This window comes from Falco peregrinus, chromosome 10, assembly GCF_023634155.1.
Source record: "Falco peregrinus isolate bFalPer1 chromosome 10, bFalPer1.pri, whole genome shotgun sequence".
NCBI lineage: Eukaryota > Metazoa > Chordata > Aves > Falconiformes > Falconidae > Falco > Falco peregrinus.
The window spans coordinates 11,673,204-11,697,898 of record NC_073730.1 but is presented as its reverse complement, the minus strand read 5'-3'; the positions used below and the strand labels follow the sequence as shown (position 1 = coordinate 11,697,898).

Sequence of the window (24,695 nt, the reverse complement as noted above, 5' to 3'; positions counted from 1 at the left end):
TATTAAAATACCTAGCAAAAAAAGATAAGATACAGAGGAAATGTGAAAGATTTTTCAGGACTGTAGAATTTAGTAAGTTTCAGACTAAACAGACAAAGGACAAAAGTAGTCAGCAACCTACAAATCTGTCACCACTGATTTAAGAACTCAGAATGCACTATGGAAACTCACTATTTCAACAGATTATGAAATACATTGGCGGAATACACTAAAACCTAAAGGAACAAGCTTGAAGAAAGGTTGAGATGCTTAGTAGTCAACACAACAAATTTCAAAACGATAGTAAAAATATTTTTTGTAAGGGAGAGATGTATGCTGTCCCAAACAGAGTGTTTGTCCGTATGTTTTTACTGCCTCAGTGTTATTTTAACACAAGCTGCACATAGTTGCAAGCAGTTAGAAATAACTGTATTATATGCACTGCAGATCTGAGCTGTTTCAAAAGCCATATGCGCTGCCCGTGTAAAAACTCCTATACATCAAAAAAGCATCTTATCAGGACCAGTCTCTGATAAAAGGACTGTTGAATTCAGTTTTCCAACAGGCTAACTTGAAAGCAGTATTTTAAATACCTGTGCTACATTGTGTAACACTTTAGATTTTCTTTTTGCAGGGCAGGGGTGGGGTGGGGATGGGACACACAGGACACGGGACATGACAATTTGGACATCTTTGAGAGCACACCTTACCACTTGGTCACTGTGAGAGAGATCACTTACAGCTCAGCCTTTCCAACTGCAGAGTACTTCCAGTTAAAAACATCCTTGCCTCGCGTAACGTGGAATTTCAGATGGTTCATTTAGTCAGGAATCACACACAGAGCATCTACCTCGTCCGTTATTTAACAGGAAACTTCTAAATCTTACGTTACAAGAACTGTTTCTGCAGGAATCTGAGACAAAAAAAGCCACTCTCATTTGTTACAATTATCTTTAACATCTGAAGTATTGGTGTGAAAAACTCCCAAGGAGTTGTCAAGGCTGACTACTGAGCACGCTTTTAGCAGGACAGCCATGCTACACATGCAGAGTAAATTAAGTCAATTATCTTGAATAGATTTTATATTGATTTTTTGACTAAAAAGTAAGATTAACATCAAAGCAAGACAAACACTATATACAGGCATGTTTGTCCTGATTATTAAGAGTTCTGTCACACAGCATACACAGAAGCAAATCATGGTGTAATACTGTTCAATGAACAAACAAAAATGTTAAACATTATGTGATCTTCCATTAAGTGATGAGGCAGCTAAAGTTTTAAACAGAATGACAATCGACTCATCTCAAACTAGGTTTTTAAATATCCAATAGAAAAGCATACGCTAGTTTTTTAGATAACTTACCTTTAGTTTTTACATTGAATATTATACATAGAAGTGTTATCTGTCTGTCAGGCCATGAAAAAAACATCAGTACACTCAGCCAGATAAGGAAACAAAGATTTATTAGAAACTGGCAGTTTTATAGAGCTAAGAAGGTAAACATACTTTTAAGAGACAAAGAATACACAACTGAACAGTCATCATAAAGGCACATAATGAAAAATTAAATTTGAAAGACCCCATCTTTTCAACCTCTGAAAACATTATTACCATCATTTTCAATACTCACAATGGCACTTGTACACTATAAACAGAATGGAGCAAGTCTAGAAGACAGACACTGCTGAAGTCATCTCTGCAACACACACACACACTCACATTTGTTCATTGGTCACAGTCAAACAAAATGATTGGGAACTGATCTCACAAATCCCACAAAGATACAAGAATGTTGATAAAGCCAAGAAACATTCAGATCAGAAAGGCATTGTACATATCAATGATATGGATAGAACGACTTTTTTTTTTTTTTTTTTTTGGGGGGGGGGGGGGGGGGGGGGGGGGGAGTTGTTTGGTTTTTTTAAGGTGCGATGTCCAAGGTTTCCCTAAAGGGAAGGCCAAAAGACACAGCTAAAGCTGCCATTTTCTGAAGTCTATTAAAACAACATTTTCTAATACAAATGTTATGGAGTTGTTATATATCAGTTTATGGAGAATAAACACCAGCCACGGAAGCACTGAACACAAGATTTACATCCGATTGCTGTTTGAAAAATATGGCCCGAATAGTATGTGGAACACTGAGGTTCAGACAGCTATTCATGTTTGCTTAACAGAGGGTGGGGAAAGACCCTTAATAACCTTATAGGAACAAAATTCTTCCTTCAGTAACCCAATTTCAGGAAGTGGCCTAAGAGCAGCTGCTTTTAGAAGGGTCAAGGTAAGGATAATCTCAAATTTACAAAGATTAAAACACCACACACTGCAGAAAGCAGAAAAAGCATAACAAATGAGTTCGGCAATAATTGTTACTCCATTTCAGTGTTTAGGCCTGAAGGCAACTGAAATGTGGCGCACACACATGCCACAGCCCCCCAAAAGAAGTCACTTTGCAAGTACCTGTACATGGAAATACCTAACTTTCTGCATTGAGGAAGTGCTGCTTTGTTTTTTGAGGAAGAGCTGTTTCTCAAGCGCTAACAAGTTCTGTGTGCACGCTTTGCTTGCTTCTTAACATCAATCTAATGGGCACCTGAGATCAGCAGTCCCGTTTGGTCACTTGGACAAAATGCTTCAGTATTTTACTATCGGAATTTCACATACACAGCCAGTGTGCACAGAAGACTGAGGGAAAGAGGATTCATCTCACATGACAAACATGTAAAACTTTTACATAATAAAGCAGTCCTCCATTGGCTAAAAGAACATAGTGGACTGTAGCCCTCTGAGTAAGGGAAAGAATGGAGAGTCCAAAGTGAGAAGTGTTTTGCTCCACAAGAGAGCTATGATGAGCTCCGCTATCGGCTGTATTACAATCACTATCAGCTTAATACTGGATCCTCCACCCCATTTTTACATGGCAACTTGCACTTGTATGGAATGGATCCAGTAAGCAAGCTTCTTCTGCTTCTGTATATTATGATCCTGTAAAACGTGCAGCTGTAACCCAAAGCTGGTCATGGTGAATGATGCTAACATTTAAAAGTGTAGTGAAAAGCAGGTCTAGTCAAGCAAGTTATGAAAAAATCACTGATTGTATTACAAAAATACCATGTAAATTTGTTTGAGGTATTCTGATACCACGGAACAGCAGTTTCTCAGGCTCTTACACTTAAAATTAAAAAAAAAAATTAGCCTGAAGATGAAGGCGATGGGCTACGTTTTCATGTGTTATTCCATCCATGTCTGTATTTAAAATCCTATTTCTTACAAATGTAACATTAAGTCTTCAAAAATAACAACATTAAGTGCTTACTTCTAGGCATGCAAAATGTTGCCTGTGAATTGCTTGAGTATAGGCAGCGTGACAAAACAAAAAGTCACTTTTATATATTCGGTATCAAGGCAATAGAAACTTCTCCTACCTTTGGTTTGATCCAAGCCAAATACACATTTAGAGAAGACAAATACAAAAACAAAAAGAAGCCAATGAGTAAAATATGCATGATTTCCTGAAAATATAAACGTATTGCTGATTTAAAGACAGTTTCTTGATCATTTTTTTTTTTTTTTAACTCAGTGACATTTTAAAGTGCAATATAGGTATCTGTTTAGAAATCGTGAACTAGAATTTAAGAAAGTTTCTTCCCACTTCAGGGCAAAAATAGAAGCTGCAGCATCTCTCCACAAAGATCCATCTCTAATTGGGAGAACAGATTACTTGAGAAATCATTTTTGTTTGGTGTTTCCAACATTAGAAGCATCTCACCTTTTTCCTTCATTTCACGCTATTCCCAAATTCTGCTTCATTTTTTCATATACAACATAGCTGATGCTGACAGCTGGAAGCACTTTCATAAAATTAGGGGCTATGCCCCTATAAAGTCCTCTGATTCCCTCTGAAGCAATAATTCTTTGAAAGAGACCGACCATGTTTAGCTGTGGACCTCCTTCCACTGAGGCTAGAAGAAAATGACAATGCGTTATACAACAGTTCTAGTAACATTAAAATTCTCAAGCAAGTATCAAACACCTGGGTGGTAAGCCTACTATCATCTCTAGGGCCACTGATTAAAACGAGTCCTCACAGAAAGGAGATCTCTTTAAATTCAGACATTTGAGAGATATCCATGTGTCTAAATCCCACTGAAAAGATTTATCCAACTACATTCCTTTGGAACCTAGGCTCCTATCCTTAAGACTCTGCACAAACCTATCAAGCAAAAAGTCTCAGCTATGAAATTGTCTTTATGAAATGTCCTCTAGAGCAAAAAATTGCCATCTACCTTCACAGGATGATGCAAGCCCTTTTCATTGTACCTCTAAAATTTAGGAAACATTCTAAATCTTAGAAGTGTTCCCAGACTATGACAGGTACTCTGTGCCTGGTAGTCTTGTATGGAATGTGGCTCTCAGATCACACAGAGCACTAGCAACTGAAACGTTACATTTGAATCGAGTATGATAAAGAACAACGTTGGGAGTAATAGGAAAACGGGACCAACGTTAAGAAGGATTTTCCAGGTAAGTTCTTGGTTTTTCAAGTTGGTTTTTTTTTTACTCCCATGTCTCTGCTACAGCTATCCCAAATGACACAATTTTGATGTGACCACACAGAAACATTTTCAGTACAACAGGACTCACCTTGAGCCTGCATGCGTGTTCGGATAAGAGCAAGAGGGTAACTGGCTAACTGCCCACATGTACTGGAAACAGTACCACATCCCAACAATACAAAAACACCTGGGTTAGCAGAGCTTGATGCATAGTGTTCTAGCCATGTACTCTTTAAGAGCTGCCAAGACACAAAATTAAATGATAAGACAAGAGATCTGCGTTCAAGAAAGTAAATACACCTTCATTCATAACAAATCTTATGGGCTCAATCCGGCAAAGCACCGACCTCACTATGCCAGTCCTGCATGTTTACTTTTGAAGTGCAGAGGTAAACACCTTGGCACACAGGTAAGGACTTTTAACTAGACTACAGCAGTTAGTGCCTAGAAGAGAAATCCTTAAAAGATCCAGCAGCAGGAACAGTGCCTATGTTCTAGACTTGTTAACACTTGGCGGGGAGGAGGAGGGAAACACAACTCGGCACCCCACAGGGTGCAAGAAAGCCTCGCACAGCTGTGCATATCACCCCATGCAGAAGCAAGGATGCAAACTGTAGAAAAGAACACCCATACTGCTTTGAAAACATTTGCTCAAGCAATTCTGCTGATCAGCACTGCAGTGTCAAAAAAAGATTTATCTAGACTAGAAAAAAAATGATTTTGTGCATCTGGGCTACTTAACACACTTTGAACACACAGCACCTAAGATAGGTAAAATATTTCAGTTGTTGATGTGTGTAAGAGGTACCAGTTCCTCTTGAAAGGAAAGACAGCAGTGTTTCAGACTGCTCAGAACAACTCTATGTCAGCCACAAAGAATTCTGGTGACATGCACAGACACACAAGGAATTGAGGTTACTACAATCAAATTATAAATCAGAGAAAATGGCAAAAAAATGGATTAAGTATCATAAATGCAGGGTAAGTAACTTAATATGAATATCATATCAGGTTTTTAAGACCTATATTTGCTACAAAACACATACGTTCCAGTCCAAGAGGGTTAGTTAAGTATGCAAGCACACTGTATCGCCAAGTTCTATATAATCCTGCTGTATGAGGAGATTTCTTGTCTGGTACTGTTGCATGTAAGGGCCCATCAGTACAGGTACTCCCCCAGGAGGGGCAAGGGGCAAACCAAGAAAAACTTTAAAGTCTAGTAAGGTTAGTGGAATTTCTCATTTGTCTATTCTAAATTGACGGCAACCATAATACTACAAACACATTACAAATCTAACTAACGATACAGTACTCTAAAGAATACCTACCCTTTGTGTAAATTAATTCATGAAAGCTACATGCATTCAGTGATCTAAACTCACCTCATAAACTGCAAGGTCAATGCCAGCATAAGGTATTATACCCAAAATATTAGGAACATAGCCTTTGTAGAAGGCCTTTACACCTTCTCTTTTTAAGATCTTCTTAGCACAGTCAAACATCCCAGAATATTGGCCTGTTTTACCCACAGCCAATCTGGTCTTTAAAACCTAAAGGGAAAAAATAGTAGCCTTAATTACATACGTATTAATGTATTTTATAAACAAGGGAAAACACAGTAACTCTCTGCTTATTCCTTTGGAACTGCTTTGCATTTTTCCACTTTAAATTTCCTTTGTGATGACCACTGTTGTTAGCAGTATAAAGTAATAAATTGGGATGTAAGAATATTGAGGAATTCCTATGACACTTTCAAGAGCAAAATGGGGTTTACTTTAGAAACGAACCAGACATTTGGCAGTCTCCAGTGGAAGCAGATTCTCTGTTACTTACCTCCATGGGATAAATAGAAGTTTGTGCTGTTGCTCCAGCCAAAGAACCAGACACAAATCTTTCAACAGTGCCTAACTTTCCATCATCCTTAGTGAGTATCTTCTTATACTGTATAGTTAAAACAGATAAGTATCACATGCTTTTTAGTAGGGAAAGAGTTACTACAAGAGGCAGGAATACAGTACAAAATGTCTTTTCAAGCTGTACTCACTATTTCATGTATTTACAGTTACATTTACTAACCTAACAAATTTAGCAGTACACTCACCGCAACTCTATGGACACAGATTCTCAAGAATACAATAAATACTCCAGCCTGCAAAAATTCTTTGCATTAAACACCTCAGCCACCCGGTATATCAGTACTGTCAGGTATTCTACAAACAGCCAACACAAGGGTACCCATACCATGGCCCCCAGACAACAGAGGGGCCAACCTGAATCCCTTGCAGATCCAGTTCGCCAATCAAAGAAAGAAAGATCAACTAGCATGTTCACAGAGACAGTTAGAGAGCTGTACAGACCATGTCATTCAAGACAGACACCATCATGCAAGAATGTGCCATCAGCTCCCAAAAGGCAGAGCAAGAGTAAGGAATAATGTGCTCAAGGTTACTCTATGGCATCGAAATCTGCCATTCAGTCTTGCAATATCCAAAAGTTTACTTGAATTTTTGTTGCTTTTATTTCATAGTTGTACAGAGGTGTGCAGTACGTTCATTAAGTCTTACCTGAGGCACTAGAAAGCCCCACAGAGGAAGAATAAAGATCATTCAACTACACCAGAACAAGAGTTCATTTTACAGAGCAGGATTAGTCCTTAACATGATGCTTAAAGCTGATTCAGAGGTAAATATAACTCTGAAATCCAGGATGAGGGCATCTTACATAGCACCATGATATTTGACTTAAAAAGAATCCTGTAGAAGTTCAGCAAACACAACATGCAAAGTTTTTTGGTTCTTGTCAGTTCAAAGCAACAGATTAGATATTAATGCACTACTCCACATGAAGCTATGCAGGCTGCCATATGCTTTAAACTTTCCTCCAGACTTACTCTGCTTATAATACCAAGTACTCTATTAACAGAATAGACTATTTCCAATCTGAAAGCAACTAAATTACTATGAAAAAATGCCCACCCATGGTAAGAACTCCTATATAACACAACAGTGTAAACAATGAACAGTGAGAGTGATATAGTATTTTATTTACCATTACTTTCATTCCTACCTGTTCATAAGCCCAGAACTTAATAGCTGTTTCAGGAGCTATTTTCACAACATTTACACCATTTCCCCTCCAGAGGGATCGGACACCACCTTCTTTCAACATTTGCTTAAAACCACTGGCTATATTCATTTTGTTTGATTTTGAACCGTGAACCTAAAAAAACCCAAAGTCACAGTAAAGAACAGTGCTCTGATCAGACTGTAAAAGTGCTTAAATATATAAATCGGCAAAAATACATCCACTACTGAAAAAAAAATTTTAGTGGCACAAGTATTACAATATTTTGTTTACACTTTTTCCAATATGACTATGGAAAAGGCAATTTTTATGAACACAAAATATGGAAGTTGTCTAAACATAACCAGACCTCCAAAATCTAGGTATTTTATTTGGCCACCAGTTTTCTGTAACAGCTTTCTAAAAACTCAAGTGATAGACGGGAAACTAAAAAGTTCTTGAACATTGCACCTACCTGCATCATCACTTTAAGGCGATCTAATGGTGCTGTACCTGTTCGAGACACAGCACCAGCCACTCCTCCTGCCAACAGCTGTTTCCACCACTGTCCAGTCTTTTTCTCTTCCTCCGTGAACTCATCTGGAACAGTCAAACTATCTCCTATATCCAACACCTATTAAAATCCAAAGTGAAGATGTGCAAATAACTATCTCATTCCATCATCTAAATTTTATCAACAGTTCTAATTGCAAATTAGCCTACCACCTGAGAATATGTAAACAAAATGCTCATTAAAAATAAAAAAAAATCTCTAATTTACATTCTATAATTAACAGGCTATGGATTGCTATTTCTATTCATTGAATAGCAACTTTTAATGACTTCAACATAGATATTGAATAATAATACCACAGACCCACCATTTCAAAGACTGCACCATCATCATTAAAGATTATGACAAATTTCCGCCTTGAGTATGGCCCAAACAAAGACATTCTGTCATGATCGGTAGACCTTTACAGTCAGCACTAAAGCTTAAACGCTTATATGTTGCAGCTAACCTTTCACCAGACAGCGTTCTGGGATTAGTTTGGTAATCTCCTAAGGATGCTAAAAAGAGATTTCTCTCTCATGGTAATTCATTCACACATATGTGAGATTTCCCCTTCCTGCCCCAACATTTTAAAGTAGCATTTTTATAGCCGATAAGATTGTGATAGATTGGAATATTCTACTTGTTTTAACTGCTGTGTATTATCTTAAAAAATGACAAGTTTGACTAATGCTTTATACATTTTCTTATCATCAGTTATACTGAAAGACATACTGATGACTCTTCAGCTATAAAAGTTTGAAATTTCATTGAGGTGCATGTACTATTCAATTTGATCAAAGACGACCATGACTGTAGGCTTTAGTGATAAAGCTGTCCAAGACACAAGACAATGAAATCTCACATACCACTTACACATGGTCTCTGCTCTTCATGTAATTTATAACCAAAATATATGAGAACAAATACACTGTAAATAATGCAAAACCAATATTATGCATAAATTAAACCTATAAAGAAGCAAGAATGTTTTAATGACTGGTAAGTACTGACCAGAAAGTGTGTTAACTGATGAACTCTTTTTAATTACTGTTGATTTTAATTGTAGACACTACGGCTCTAACTTACAACGTGTTCCCTATCCGTTAAGTAGGCAGAATACTGTCTTGGTCATTTGGAACCAGGAACAGGAGGACACAGATTATGGATATAGCCACTGGACAAAACAGGCTAAGTACCAACTATTCTGGATATTGAACATAGAACAGATCGATTGGAAATTCCATCTTTCTGACATTTATGGTTTCCAATTAAGGTGTCAGCAGTCATTTTTTATGAAATCATAAAAAAAATTATCAATCAGAATTCTCAAAATATAAATTCAGTGTTCTTAAGAGATATTATGCATATCTACCAGGGTTTAAACCTTGTGTCTACTGAGCCCTAGACACAACTGCAAAAAAAAGGTTAATTTGAGGGCGTTTATAACAGAAAGGCCATAGCTATCAACTCATAGTAATTCCATGCCAATGCAGCTATCTGCTTGGAAGAGTCTGACAGCAATTAAAATTTTACAATAAAAACAAAATTAAAAGAGCTGTCAATGCCAGCCAGGCATGTGATGTCTCACATCTGCTCTTATCTGAAACACCAGCTGTGCTGCCGTATAGCTGGATTTTGCTTGCTGTGATAACTGGGTCATCAGCTGACTGCAACACTGAAAGATCACAGGAGACTTCTAAAATTATTTCTTGGGAGTAATAATGACATTCCATAATTAAAAAAAATAAAAATATCTTATGTTTAACGATAGTAATATGAAGCACTTTATTAAAGCAAAGAAAGGGGTTTTCTTCCATAAGTAATCTGGGACCGGGACTATTTGATATCATAGCAGTACTCTAAGTGTTTCCTTCAGCAAACAGGGAGCTACGTCCCTTTTGGCAAGCATTTCTGAACTGAGGTTGTACAGTGCGGAACACTCAAAGCTTTCAGATTTCATAAACTGTTTTTTATCATGGAAATGCTGACTAATCCCCAAAGACATAAATGGCCTCCCTATGTTCAAAGAAATCTGTCTTTACCTAACTTTATGGATTGCTCCTATAACCTACAGGAAGGATATTCAGCAAAGAGGATTACTATTGGTATACACTACCTTATTATTTATTCTTAAAAGTCAGTCACTGAGCTGGCAAGAACTCCATTCAATAATAACTAAAATAATTTATCTACACAGTGAATAGCCTATTGCTGTATATTCTGTCATTCTTAAATGAAATTCTAAAGCACAAAAGAGTATGAGAACACATGCACAGAAAATCATCGCTAATGACAGCAGTGATTTTATGACAATAATAGTTACTATATAAATACAAATACTGAACAAATTTCAACATAAACTTAAAATGCTTCAATAATTTGTTTCAACACATCAAAAGCACTGAACGTAAGAATTTACCGAAATTTGAAAAGAAAAATATTTAATATTGTATTTATCTTTCTGTGGAACATCTTCAAAGGAAGAAAAGGACTGCTTCCTAAGAATTACTGATAATTATTGGCAAAGTTTAGATGAAGTTCTTTGCTCAGAAGAAACTCATGCAACACTATCATGCTTGTAAATGGGGGAGCGTGAAGTGAAAAGGAAACCCAAACAATTTTAAATACACGTATGCTTGAAATGTAACAACTGTGAAGCTGTCATACTTAATACCACAAATTAACACAGCAGAGATGAGCTTAAAAGCTGCCCTAAGTTAAATGAAAAGTTGAACTTACAGTGGAATGTTTCCAGTATCTAATTATTTCCTCAATGTCCGTAGCTGGGTTAAACATAAAGTGATCTCTCCACTCATTCCAGTCAACTGTCATTGTCCCATCAGCATCAATACTGAAAAGAAATGGAACAAAACTATATAAGGAAACAGTAGCAGGGATAGGTTTTTGTTGTTTTGTTGTTTGGTTTTTTTTTTTAAGTAATATTCACCATCACATCGGTGACAACTGACTGTAAATTGCACGTGGAGACTTCAAGGCTGAATCTGCCACGGCCTTTCAATACTATGTTTTTCTTATCCAAGTGCATCCGGCATATTCCATTTAAAAACATAATATAATGCTTCATTCTATGAACAACATTTACAGGGAAATGAGATAGCATCTGATTCTGGGAGGAGAATGTTAAGATAGTGATTAGACACCCAAGAACAGATTGAATATGTGAGAATCCTTAGAAAGGCACCACTGAAGGAACCAACACCTTTCAAATTTATAATTGCGTTTATCCTGTTTTCTGAATTATAAAAATATAATAATTAACATTACAAAGCAGCTTAAAAAACTTTCAGAAATCGTAATTTCTGACCTTTGCAGGATCTTTTCTGCCTGCTTTTCTGAAATGCTTATACCCAATATCTTGAGGGACTGGACAACTTCTGATGCTTCAATTTTTCCTTCAGACATTAAAAGAAAGATGATACATATTTAAAACATGGAGCTTAATATACTTGGCACCTTGGAGCTCACAAAGTACCATTGTAACACCTACATAATAGCAAAGATAATTTAAAATCAATTTAAACACAGACAATACAACTTGATTGTCTACTATAAGGACTGAGTGAAGATAAGTACATTAAAATCACGCAACCAAATGGGATGCAAACATTCAGTGAGCTAAAAACTGTTTTATCTTTAATAGATACTTTGAAACTTCCTTACAGCTTCTTTATCTGGGGAACAAAGAGCCCCAGATGAACAGACCTGGAAAATAATAAAAAGGAAAAAAGACTATAATAATTTATTACTTCCATCTATAGTAAACGGTAATTATGAACCTATTAAGGAAAAGAAACAAGAGCTCCATATTCAGAACTATTTGTCTCCAATTTGGACAAAGAATATAAAGGAAGGTAAATTTTAATGCAGTTTCTTCGAACCATGTTTGAACAAATAAAGTAAGTCAAGGCATACCATCATTGTTTTTGTCCAGGCTCTTAAATGCCAGCTTCATCTTTTTCTCATGATCTTTAAGATACCGCATAAATTCTTCAAAATCTAGCTGTCCATCCTGGTTAGTGTCTCCAGCTTTAAAAATTTTCTGTTGAGGAAAAATTCGACATTTGACTTTTCCAAATTACAGCAAATCACAAAGCAACAGCAGCACTGCACAGCACAGCCCTGGCTTTAAGAAAAGCATCATATTGGTCACTTTGGGAGTCAGATGAGGAAAGCATCTAAGCATACACTTCAGAGCTGTATTTGTTTTCAGAATTTAACATATTCTCAGTATTTTCATAAAGAGAGAAAACACTTGGCAGCAAATTAGATATAAGAAAGCATTATTTATTATTTACATAACTTCCCTATTCAAAGATTTTAAGATTTCTTACCAGCACTGGCAAGTTACAGCTACAGATCGCAAGTATTTGTGAAGGAGGTGGGGGACAAGACAAAATCATGAAAGAGAACAACTTAAAGCTTGTGACTTTACTGGTTATACATGAAATTTGTCAATATGTCAGTAAAATTAAACAAGTACTGTCTTAACTATCCTCTTTAATCCAGTGTTCTATTAATTATAAATATAATAATACAAATATCAATAACTATCTAACTGCTGACCAAAAAAATACAGAGACCTTGCCTGACCAGCACTTCTACCCTCCAGGGTTTGAGAAGGCAGAGCTTTCTGCTTCAAACTGAAGCCCTGACAAAAATTTGAAACAACCAGCAACAGACTTGTTAGCTTCCAATATAGAAGCAGAAGTTAGCTTCCCTTTTTGCACTTCTCCTAGTAACTATCCTGCAGATAAGAAACATCTACCTGCAAAATTAACTACGAGATGAATGCATGGTATACAATCACCAGCACTGCAGGCAACAAGTCTGAAATAGAGCCTAGGCATATGCTTCTCCATCAACAAAGGGCCAGAATACTTTACTGTCTTTGTGTGTGAAAACAGCTGTTTAAAAAAGGGAAACGACGGCAGCCCCACCAAGAATCAGCCTGTAACTGCTGAGGCCTGTCTTCAAAGGCAAAGCCCCTAGAAGAGCAAAGCATAGGCTAAACAAGCTCTGCAGGATTTATTAGCTTGGGCTTTATGCCACAGCAAGGGCTGCTCCACGCAGGGAGGGCCGCAGGGCGCAGCAGGGGCGAGGAGAGGCAGCACCCACAGCACTCTGCCACAGGCACCTTCCACAGCACTGGTCTTCCTCTGGCAGGATGCGGCCAGGGAAACCCACCCCAAAACCCTGCTCTAGAACACAAGATTTAAAGGGAATTATGCTCATCTTTTCCTTCGGGCATCAGTCTCTGTGTTTCCCCTCAATGTGCGAAATCCTACAGGGCAGCACCCTGTACAGACGGACGGGAGACCAACCTGACAGCACAGTCTCTCCATTAATTTGCCCTAAGTCCCAGAGCCACTTCAGGGCACACGTAAAGCATGTGCCAAAAATTCTTCCAAATATCTTCTATTTTGCAGACTGCCTTGCGCAACTCTAGTTTCTGAATAAAATAACTCTCAACAAGATTTGCACTGCTGTTCTAATCTGCAAAATCTGGGTTTAATCATTTTGTTTACTCCACTATAATTTGTAGAAGTCCTCAGAAGACCAAAGTCCAACAAATTCTAACCTACAGAAACTAAACATAAAGGAAGTTGAAAACTCTGGTGTATTTGTTGCAGGTGTCTGAAAAAAAAATGAAGACAACTGAATACACTTATGTTGCCTCCTTTACCCCTCCGATCCCTCTACTAAAAGAAATGTACTTTAATGTTTAACATCAAAAACCAAAAATCTGTTAAGATTATCATAGCTTTCTCAATGGAAGGGAGGAATATGATGTGGTACACCACAGTGAAATAAGAAGCAAATTATCCAACTCTCATGATACAGCAAGTTATGCACAATAAAATCAAGTTACCGCATACTCAGATAGAGGTGCTTGGTATCAGCTTTGAAAAATACTGTTCTTAGTATACTCGTGAGTCCAGCTTGATTGTCATTTCTATTAATAACCTTTCAATAAAAATATACTCATCAATTCAGTTTCATGCCCTTGCCAATATGGTTAGGGCTGTTCAGAATTTCCCATTACAAAAAAAAAAATAGTTTACATTTATTGAAGTTTATGGATGCATTCCTAACCATGACCTTTAACAAGAAATTAAGAAGGCTAATAGACTAATCATTAAAAAAAAAAAACAATGAACAAACCCAACAACAACAAAAACCAAACAAGAAAAACCCAAACCAAAAGGCACCATTAAAAATTAGTCTAGTTGTAAACGTCTGCTCCTCAAAGACATGGCAATCTCAACCCATCTTGTACTCCATGCATGGCACCTCATACAGCAGGACCCGAGCATCGGGTAATATAAATATAAATATCCAAGAGGTAATTTATGTGGCAGTCATACACACCCTTTGAGTGAATTCTGATCAAGACAAATTGTTACTATTCCCTACTGTTACCTGAACTACAGAAAGAAAAATGCAGAACAAAGCAAGTGTTGTTCTGGCTTACTGACATGGCAAAATTTCAACTACATTCTAATTACAAAACCTCCATGGCTGAGGATGATGTGAGCCAGAGAAAACGGAAATTCCTAGGAGGTTTAGCGAGCTGGAAATTAGTGTGTCTGTGAAGGGGGGCACTGTTCATTTCGTCCACCAAATGAGCAGATTTTGCTCATTTGCAACAATTAGAAAAGGGGAAGCACAAACATACTCTCCATTCCCTGCTTTTGTTTTTACAGTTATTTTCTAGACTTCAAGCCAGCCTCTGCCACTCTCAGTGCAGCAGGACAGCAGCGTCACGGAACAAAAACGTATGCTTTGCCTCAGCAGGCACATGCATTTTTTCCTCACATTACAGATCTAAAAGTTCATACAAACAAAAGCTTCTTGCTGTCTATGAAATGTATAATTACGCGGGTGTTAAAGTTTCAGAGTAAACCCAAGTAATTTGCAAGTTTGTAGAACAAACAGGAATGCTGAAAGGAGCTTGTCTTCCACTTGGAGGGTAGAAACTCCCTTGTGGGAGGTTATATACTCCATGGACATAGCCAGCAGGAAGACACGCACTTGATTCTCTGGGGAGCCTGGCACAGTAAGTCCCAGGTACAAACAGCCCGTTCACAGCATCAAATAATAAATCATGTTGGAAGGAACCTCTGGAGGCCATTGAGCACAACCCCAGCTCACAGCATGTCTGATTAGATCCAGTTGTGCAGGATCACACCCAACTGAGTCTTGGATATCTCCGAGGATGGAGATTCCACAACCTCCCCAGGCAACCTGTTCCAACATTCAATCACTCTCACTTCAGTTCAACAAGGAATCCAACTCTGCTGTTCTGCATTTAATATACCACCAATTTTTGCACAGTTACAACCACTTGTCACTGTGCTACTTCCTGGTTCACCAACTTCGCTGATGGAGGAGAACCAGATGCATTTTCAAATAGGCATGCTTACAACAATAGAGCAGGAACCAACCTAGATGCCAGTCCTCGCTTGGAAGTCCTGGGAAACAATGTTCAGTGTGCCTGCCACGTAAAACCTGCCATTTCTTGTTACTGACTTACTGTGGGATCACCTCACCTTTATGTAGGCCCAGCCCCAAGAGGAAAACGTTTATTTTCAAGGCGTGCCATTTTTGTTCTCATTGTCTAAAAACTTTAACCCCAAGCAATAAAGATAATTCACTAGATAAAACAAAATGGTGAACACAAAGAATTGCTAATTACTGATAGATACACGAAGACAGTTCAGATGATCTTTCCTTTTAATGCCATCGGCTTTCAGACATACTGACTACAATGTTCCTGTGCTGACCTGTTTGGTCATGACACTGCTGCCTTTTTAACCTTTTTTTTTTTTTTTTCTCAAATTCTGCTACTTCTGGGTTTTTTTCTGCTGGGTATTTTGTTAATACAGCTGCTTTCAAAGGCCTGCACAGCAAGGCAACACCAATGTGAAAGGCCACAAGTAGACCGAAACACTGAAGAATTTCATTTTTAAATTTCTGAATTATATAAAGCATTTTGCAGTGTTGAATTCCTGCTCTTCCAGAAGACCTCTGTATTTGGTGTGGAAACTGAAGCCAGCAGGTCTGTTCAAAAGAAACCAAAAAAAAAAAAAATCAGAAGAGTTATAGACAAGCTTTATACACACCTAAAAATCATGATGCTCTAAGTGGCCTGACGAATTATTAGATTACTCTGTGCCAAAGTTATGAACTTCAATACATTCATAGCTACAATGTCAAGACAGAGACTGTGAGACAGTAGAAATCTTAATGCTTTTATGTAGACTTTTCTTTTAAATTCACACTTTAGTTTTTATATTACTTAGTATCATTATTTGTGTATTGTGCGTAAGCCTTCATATTCTGGTTACAAAACTGAATTGTATGTGAAAGGTGGGTCTGCTCAGTGCAAATTATTACCAATAATTTATTCACTAGCTTGTTATTTCAGCTTATTAATGTAATGCAAAGAATATTTAAAAGGAAGTGATCCATCAAGAAGTAACTGGGTGTTTCTAGCTTCATATCATGCTATCTACAAGACACAAGTGAAAAAACAACACCCAAAGATACGTAATTGGTACAATTAGCAATTCCTTACTCTGCAATCTATGACTAGAGTTCCATAGGGCACAGTTACAAATCTTGCACAGAGAAAACACCAGCACGACAGTAAGAACAGCATTCTGTCCCCAGACATTCACAAATTTCACATTTTCTTTTAAAACCAGAGGCACTACATATAAAACAAATCATGGTATTTCTTTCTCCTCTTCTCCCCTTTTCCCCTTCGCCTCCAAAATAATTAGTGCCAGTCATTCACCCAGCTCTGCATTCTACGATTTTAAGTTATTAGACTGTAATCTTATTGGAAGCCAAATTCAGTTACAGCTCAAGTATACACAACTCTTCTCTCTTTACTGGGTACATACTCTACAAAACTAAAACCTAATGTTGTCCTTTTCCTTCCCATACCTGCCAAGACTACACAAATTTATGACATACAACGATAACCCAGAAATCAGTGGTGAAGATTAAAGTCAGTCTGGTCAAACAGCATCAGTGGGGAGATAAAGCCAGCATAAAGGGAAAGGGCCTGAGGATATACCTACATGGCATTAGATCCCAACCAGTGAGTCCACATAACACATCAGCGAACTAGACTGCCACTTTACCTCCAGAAATCCAACACAACACTGCATGTTGAGCAAAAAAATAATATGCACTGCCTCCAAAGATCTCCCAACTTGTTCAAATGCTGCATTCCTATTTACTCACTTCCCTCCCAGAGGATACTATCAACACATAAACAGTACCCAAGCAGGCTCTTTAAACCTTCCAGATGGACAGACATTAAGAGTCACCCAATCCAGTACAGCAGACTTGCACCCTTGGCGGTAGCAAAGATGTTGCTGTCAACGGCAAAGCTTCCCCTTCCTGTTCTTTGTCCTGAGCACCACTCTTCCCTGCAACAGGAAAGCACTAACAGAGATCTTCTCGCTAGTCCATTTCAGGTAACAGAATCTCTATAATAAATGAGCCTAAAAAGGAAGAGATGCAAGTCGTGCGTATGCTCTCCAATATGCCTTGTAAAAGCCGCTCGCTCAGAACTGGGATAAACTCTCTCAACTCACAGCTATGAATTAGATTCAAAGAATCTGAAACAGCACAAATGGGAGATACAAACTATCCTTTGTACCTTCATTCATCATTCCTTGCAAGTTAACACCAGTATTTTTGACTTTGAACATACTTGGTAGACTGACTTTTTCCATTAAATAAGACTACTCAGCTAGAGGCATCCTCACCTTACAGTCACTTTAAAAGATTTACCAGTTTACCTTGTTTGTTTACCTGGGACACACTGCTGCCTCAAGACAGGGATTTGGCAAAGTATTTCAACATGCAGTTAAAAAGATCTTCCAGAGGCGGAGGTGCCCATATTTAGTGCCTGGCATTCTTGCTCTTTGCAACAACAAGAGGAAGAATTATTCATTCACTGTGCCCTGTCACTGTTCAGGAAAAAAAGCTATCAAGTCAGTATTAAAAAAATCCATTTTATTTCCTTGGATGTTTAAAGTGTTATGAAAACAAACTTACATTCATCTTGCTTTCATATGGAGACTTGGAGACTACAGCACATACCAGTTAAAAGCTTCTGAAGTTGTACACATTGAAATGAAATAAGCAAGAAACATTTGCTTACAACTGAAGTCAGATGTATTACTGAAGATGTTTGTGGTATTTCACAATTGAGTCCCCATAATAAGACATAACTGTAACACTATTATGACCTGAAAAGCAAAGCTTAAACGAACTAAGTGGTTCCAGTCTTCCACAATCACATGAGGTGACATCTGTTTTAGTAAAAAAATAACCTGAAGATGATTGTCTACTCTAGATCTACAGTACCAGTTTTTGGCATACTATTAAGGTGAGAGAAAGCTTAATGTCACAAAGAATGACCTAGAGACATGAAAGTGCCGAAGTTTATAGGACTGTGAATTTGGATATTACATATAATGATTTCTAAGAGTAGGTACTGTGTGATTGAAAATGCCCATGTTTCTTCTAAGAAGTTGCTAAAATACTTTTTGTATGTTTCTGGCCAAGCTACAACATAATGAAGAGGGTTCAGTTAACTTGGTATACTAGCCTTCCACGTAAGGGAAGTTACCAAAATTAAGAAAAGTGCAAACATCTTATTAAAACAGCAGAGAAACAGTCAAGGACATATTTAGCTCAGTCACTAAACAAGTGACTTTCTGGACTAAGAACAGCTATGGTAAGTTCAAGCTCTGAAGCACTATCTAGCTGTAGTTTCTAGGGGCCAGAGAAAAGCACGGAAGGAAACACACACCTGACCCTGTTCTCACCCACCGAGACACAGCCCTGTAACACAGCACAGGGGCCTGCCTTGTCTGACAGAATTCTGAATTTTCTTTGGTTTCAATGCAGCAATGCACTTCAAGTGTTCTGAGTATTTTTAGACTTTGTTGGACTAAAATTTTCATAAACACAGTCAATTACTCTAAACAGACTGTATTCTGATTGCTCAGAATTTAGTCTCATTAGGCCCTTTTTCCACCACACAGAGGTGTCTCATCACGTTGTTTCTTTATCCAAAGGAGCCTTAACACAGCCAAAGACTTATATCAAAACCTGACAGAGAGTCAGTCCAAATAAGATCACTACACTGTTTCCAGAATGTAGTTATCTATTTCAATAACATATTTCTACTCCTAGCTCCAGGACTCACTGTATAAATAGTACCTGAATTTGCGTGCTTGGCTGTTCCTACCCCACACCAAAGCTTGAAATGCAGAGTTTGCCTCCTACAGGTTTACTCTAAGGATTGATTGCAACAGAAGAAAAGGGTGAACAAAAATAGTACTTCATATAACTACTCTCACCATTTATGGTACTCCCGCCTAAGAGACTCACAGCAATCTGAAGACACAGGATGAGATCATTTGATCTGATCCCAGCATCTATTTTGTGTCTCTACTGGACAACTCTGACAATCAAAGTGACTATACAATAACTGTTAGCGTCGCTCATAAAGTGCCATTTGATATTGACACCACACTGAATTCCTTCTTCACAGGTGTTGACGTATTATGTCAGGAATGTCCTGTAAAGCTTTGCAAACTCACCCATTCCTGGCGAGGAATATACTACAATATAAAACAGGAGTTATCCTGGCAGCCTCCAAGCAGCACACATTTTGGATTTTCCAGTGGTTTACTTTTGTCTGTCAGATACTGAGAGAAGGCAGGTCAAGTAGAACACAAAGTCAGGAGCTTCTGTCACATTGTGCTGTGATGTCTTGCCATGAGGAAAAAAAGTCTTCCTTAGAGGGACATGCAACCTACCTCCAAAGCTTACATGGTTTCACATCAATTCTCATATCTACAATTACTTCACCTAAAATGAGTGTCTCATCATACATTAAACCGCAAAAATAACTTATGAGAAAGGTGAAATAAAAAGAGCATACGAGTAGTCTATTACTCAAATAAATAGCAGCTTTGCATCTTTTAAAGGCATGCATGTTCCTTCTAGAGTGGAATTCCATTTCAAGGAAAAAAAAAAGGAAAGTAATATTAGTAGAATATATACTAATTTATACTGTTGAAGATGAGGACTGAGGAGGAGTCAACTGACCTTGCAGCAAAACACAGTAACACTCACATGGTCCCTTACCAGGAGTTAGCCAGCAAGCAGCTGTGCCCCCCAGAAGTACAGTGACCAACACTACCACGTACGTGGATTTCATCCCTACAAGAGTATTTCTGGAAACCTAACCCAGACCTGGACCTAGAACATAACAGCACAAGGCCTGGGATCCCAGCCCAGTCATGAGGCACCAAAGTTTACTCCGCTTTAGGATATCCCAAGATCTGCCCACCCCACGGTACCACTATGTTGGCAGGGCTGAGACTGCCACATCGTGTAATACTTGATCTCATTAGTTAACAGTAATTATAAGACTACTTCTGCCTCACCAAACACAAGGATCATGATTCAATATCTGACTTCATTAATGAAATACCTTGTAACCAGACAGTAAAAAGACATTTTATTGAATTCAACATCACTTTAGAGCTTGAAGTGGGAGAAGGCAGCCTCAAGCTGGAAGAAAGTACAGGAAGCAGATAAGCTAGGTAAAGACAAATCTTACTGAAGCTCTCTTATTATAAGAAGTCTAGTTATTAACAGTTATATATAACCAATCTAGTTTCTAGTTCAAACTGTGCCCACCACTAACTTTAAAATAGCGAGCACCTAGAAGTTTCAGTGCACTCCAACAATTCTTCCACCCCTCTCAAACGTGCAACATGACTCATGGCTTATTTTGTTTACTCTGTGTTTCTTAGGCAGCTAAGGCAGCTAGTTCCTGTTCTCCCTTACATCCAGGTAAGGCTAGCTTATCTCTATTGATTTCACAGGTTTCACTTCCAGTTTATCCTGTAGCAACTGAGAAGAATTTCACAGATACTCAGATGTGCACTATTAATGAAAGGCATCACATCAATCTCAAGAAAGAACTTGGAACTTCAATTCCACGTTGTTCAAAACTTAAGAGGCGCACTACTTGTGTCTCAGGGCTGTCAGTGAATTATATGGGAAGATCACCCTCGTTAACCACCAGAAAATGAACTGGTCACCTGTTCCCCTGTCATCCAGTGTAAGTAAAACCCCCCAACTGTTACAGTCAAACTGGTACAACGGGTTTTCAACAATGTGTATATAACGTGTGACTGAAGTTTGTAACTAGCATGTTCTTAATACTAACAACTTTCCCGGACAAGCAAACAGGGCAAACTGTCCCTCCTTTATACACCAAAAACTGAGAACACAAAATGTATTTATTGTAAAGATGATTTTGACCAGAAGCAGGACCGAAGTCAAAGTGTGCTTACATTCATACTCTCACATAAGCATCACTCAACTCAAAAGGCCTACCAGATACTTCTTCCTTAAGTATATGAGACAGAGGTAAAATAGACACCAAATAATGAGTCCACGGGAAAGAACCAGCAGTGTTCCACAATTACTACAAGGTCACTGAAACTGAATTATTGCCTGTCTTAACACTGCAGTCAAAATTTAAGTTCACTTTCCTGAACCTCTTTCGGAAAGTATGCAATGGCTAGTACAGGCACAGCAGCGGAATGCCATCCAACCATTTATACTGGAAACAAAGAATAGGACTGTTACGGTTATAGGTCTAGCACAGACCTCAGCTGTACCTGTTGTGCCTAACCAAACCTATGGGTGCTTTTTTCAGTGCAGATTCACCTTACCACACAAATACTTACGTCTACAGATTTGAGCTCATATTTATAGAGAGCTTATAAACTATTATATAATATAAAATTAAATAATTTTATATTCTGATCCCTGGGGATTGCTGAAAACAGCTAGGAAGGAGAAGTTTCTCTTTTGGGTGCAGGTCAGATCTGCTAGTGTAACTCAGCATTGCACTGGAATGCTTGATGACTCAAGTTTTACTGACTTGTGAGGTCACAACATTGATAACAGGGGATAAAGGAATGTAATAGTCCAACCCAACCACTGCAGAATCCACAGCACAAAGAGACTATGCTGCCTGCTTCATCATTTGATGGCCGCTGTTACAGGTGTGCATTTTTAACCAGAAGGGCCTCTTTATCTGACACAGCCCACACCAAGAAGATTCATTTCCATGTCTGTGTGTTTGTGGAGACCTAGCTTCAATAACTAGCTCTGACACCACAAACTACCGTTACACTGATTTACTTACCTGCTGCCCAAAGCAAACCTTAACGTACTCAGACCTAGTTTACACAAAGGTGGTGTGACAGCCAGAAGCTGTAAATTACCATCCTTTATCATGCTGGAGGAGGAATACGCTATGCGAAATCATGCAACACTGAGTCAAAGGAAGTCAAAAGTGGACGCGCGATGGATAAACCCGGCGGTGCGCAGCCAGCAGCAGCACCGCCGCCAGCACCGCTCGCCCTTGGGACCCCTCAGCCGCCCGCCCGCGGCGTGCCCGTACAGCGCGGCCCCTGGAGCGGGCACGGCGCCCCGGGAACGACGAAAGCAGGCAGGCCCGAGGAAGCTTCGCCCAGCAGCGGCTCCCGGCTCCGGCGCAGCCCCGACACGCCGCCCCAGCTGCGAGGCCGGCCGGGCGAGCCGCGGCCCGGCAGCGCCCCGTCCCTCACGAGCCGAGCGGCGCGCTGGGGCGGTCAGGCCGCGCCTCGCCCTCCCCACGGCCGCCGGGGGGGCACCGCTCGCCACCGGTTGCTCCTCCGGGAGACGGCACAGGCGCGAAACCGCTGAAGACCGGGGAAGGGCCGCCGCCGCGCCCCCGGCCCGCTCTTACCTCCTCCGCCTCTTTTCCCAGGGGGATGCCCATGGCCCGGAGGCCCGTCTGGAGCTCGGCGATGTCCACTCTCCCATCTTCGTTGAGGTCCAGCTTCCTGAAGAGGTTAGCGTAGCGGGAGTCGCCATCCCTGCTCCCGTCGCAGGCGGCTGCCGGCAACGCGAGGCCTCGCAGGAGCTGGAACATGGCGGAGCCGTGCAGTACGGGTAGCGGGACGCTCGCCCCCCGGCTCCCGCGGGCTGGGCGCGGACGGGAGGCACCGCCCGTGCCGCTGCCAGCGCCCGCAGCTGCTCGGGGAGGAGCCGGCCCGGCCCGGCCTCAGCGGCGGGGGGGGAAGGAGGGCCCTGGGGCACGCCCCGCCCTCCCTCCGCCTCCTGGCCGCTGGGGCGGGAAAGCAGCTGCTGAGGGAAGAGGGCGGGCCGCAGCCCCTCGGGCTCGTTCGCCTCTCCCTGCCGCGCAACGGTTGTATCCAGCTAAACGTTTCCAGTACAAGTACAGAAATACCGACAACGCTGCAAAAGACCTAATTTGGACACTTTGGCTCATTCTAGTCACCAGCGGTTGAGGTCTGGGTTGAAGCTGTGTGAAAAGCCCCTTGTCTAGGGGCAGCCCTTGGCCTAACCGAACAAAGACTGGAAGAGGAAATATTTTGTAGCTTCTTAATTGCTTCATAAATAAATCAGTTGAGTAAATTGAAAAGGACACAGCTGGTATAAGAACAAATGGATAGAAAATGTCAGCAAATAGGCTGTCTGTGAGCGCTGCAGTAAAAACACGAGCCACTGAATTGAGTCGTGCTTTCCTGGTGCATATTCATTCAATATACAACCATGGAAAGCACATTTCAGCCTTATAGCAGGAGCTTAGCAGCCTTGCTCAAAAAGTAATTGACAAAGCTAGTACGCTTCATTGTCTGACGATAGACTAATTGGTGTTTGAAAAAGGGGCCTGACACTACTATGACTTGCATACATAAAGACTACCAGATTATGTTGAAGGTTCATTGAATCTCAGAATAAGTGGGATCTCAGAATAAGGTGGGAAGGCACCTCGGGGAGTCTGTAGTCCAAGGTTCTGCTCCAAGCAAGCTCAGCCATGAACTCAGACCTGGTTACTCAAGTCTTTATTCAGTCCTGAAGCCTCCAAGGATGGAGACCGGACAACGTCCCCAGACAGCCTGCTCTACAGCCTGGCTGGCCTCACAGGGAGGAATCTTTTCCCTTGTGGTCCACTCAGAGTTGTTCTCATTTCAGTTTGTGCCTGGTGTCTCTTACTGTCCCACCATGCCCCACTACAAGGACCCTGACCCTGTTTTCTTTATGAACTCTCTGTGGGTACCAGGAAGGTGGAGGCCTCCTTTTACATCTCCACAAAGCTTTCTTTTCTCCCTGCTGAGCAAGCTCAGTTTCCTCAGCCTCTCCTCACAGAGCAAGTGCTCCAGCCCCTAGGCATCTTGGTGGTCCTCTGCTGAACTCTCCCGGTTATCCATGTCTCAGATATTGGGGAGCCCAGAACTGGACTAGAGTGTCTAAATACAGTCTAGCTTGTGCAGAGTAGAAGGGGATAAACACTTCTTTCCGTCTGCTGGCCATGCTTCTGTTAATACACCCCAGAATTCTGCCAGCCTAGTTTACTACCAGGACATACTGCAGGGCCATGCTCAGC

The 24,695-nt window shown here is 40.0% G+C and overlaps 1 protein-coding gene across 2 annotated transcripts; it reads right to left on the bottom strand.

Annotated features, from left to right (window-relative positions):
• Window positions 1–1,429: 1,429 nt before the first annotated feature.
• On the bottom strand, window positions 1,430–23,335 carry SLC25A24 (solute carrier family 25 member 24). Of its 2 annotated transcripts, XM_055815480.1 has the most exons (11): window positions 23,031–23,335; window positions 12,092–12,218; window positions 11,484–11,571; window positions 10,898–11,009; window positions 8,078–8,236; window positions 7,606–7,758; window positions 6,373–6,480; window positions 5,922–6,089; window positions 4,628–4,778; window positions 3,753–3,945; window positions 1,430–3,408 (listed from the first exon to the last, which is right to left on the bottom strand). In XM_055815480.1, exons 1-10 carry the CDS (start codon window positions 23,214–23,216, stop codon window positions 3,767–3,769), a joined length of 1,431 nt encoding a protein of 476 aa, XP_055671455.1. In that variant the 5' UTR covers window positions 23,217–23,335; the 3' UTR covers window positions 1,430–3,408; window positions 3,753–3,766. The 2 variants fall into 2 exon arrangements, with proteins under 2 accessions (XP_055671455.1, XP_055671454.1); XM_055815479.1 differs by having other exon boundaries at window positions 1,430–3,945; window positions 23,031–23,334.
• Between the last annotated feature and the right edge of the window lie 1,360 nt (window positions 23,336–24,695).

What these genes read in the sequence shown, in the direction of transcription:
- SLC25A24 (XM_055815480.1), bottom strand. Translation starts at nt 23,216, where the DNA reads ATGTTCCAGCTCCTGCGAGGCCTCGCGTTGCCGGCAGCCGCCTGCGAC. An exon ending in TGGGAAAAGAGGCGGAGGAG is followed by an intron (nt 12,219 to 23,030) that starts GTAAGAGCGGGC and finishes TTTCCTCAACAG; the next exon opens with AAAATTTTTAAAGCTGGAGA. An exon ending in AGTTCTGGGCTTATGAACAG is followed by an intron (nt 6,481 to 7,605) that starts GTAGGAATGAAA and finishes TTAACTATACAG; the next exon opens with TATAAGAAGATACTCACTAA.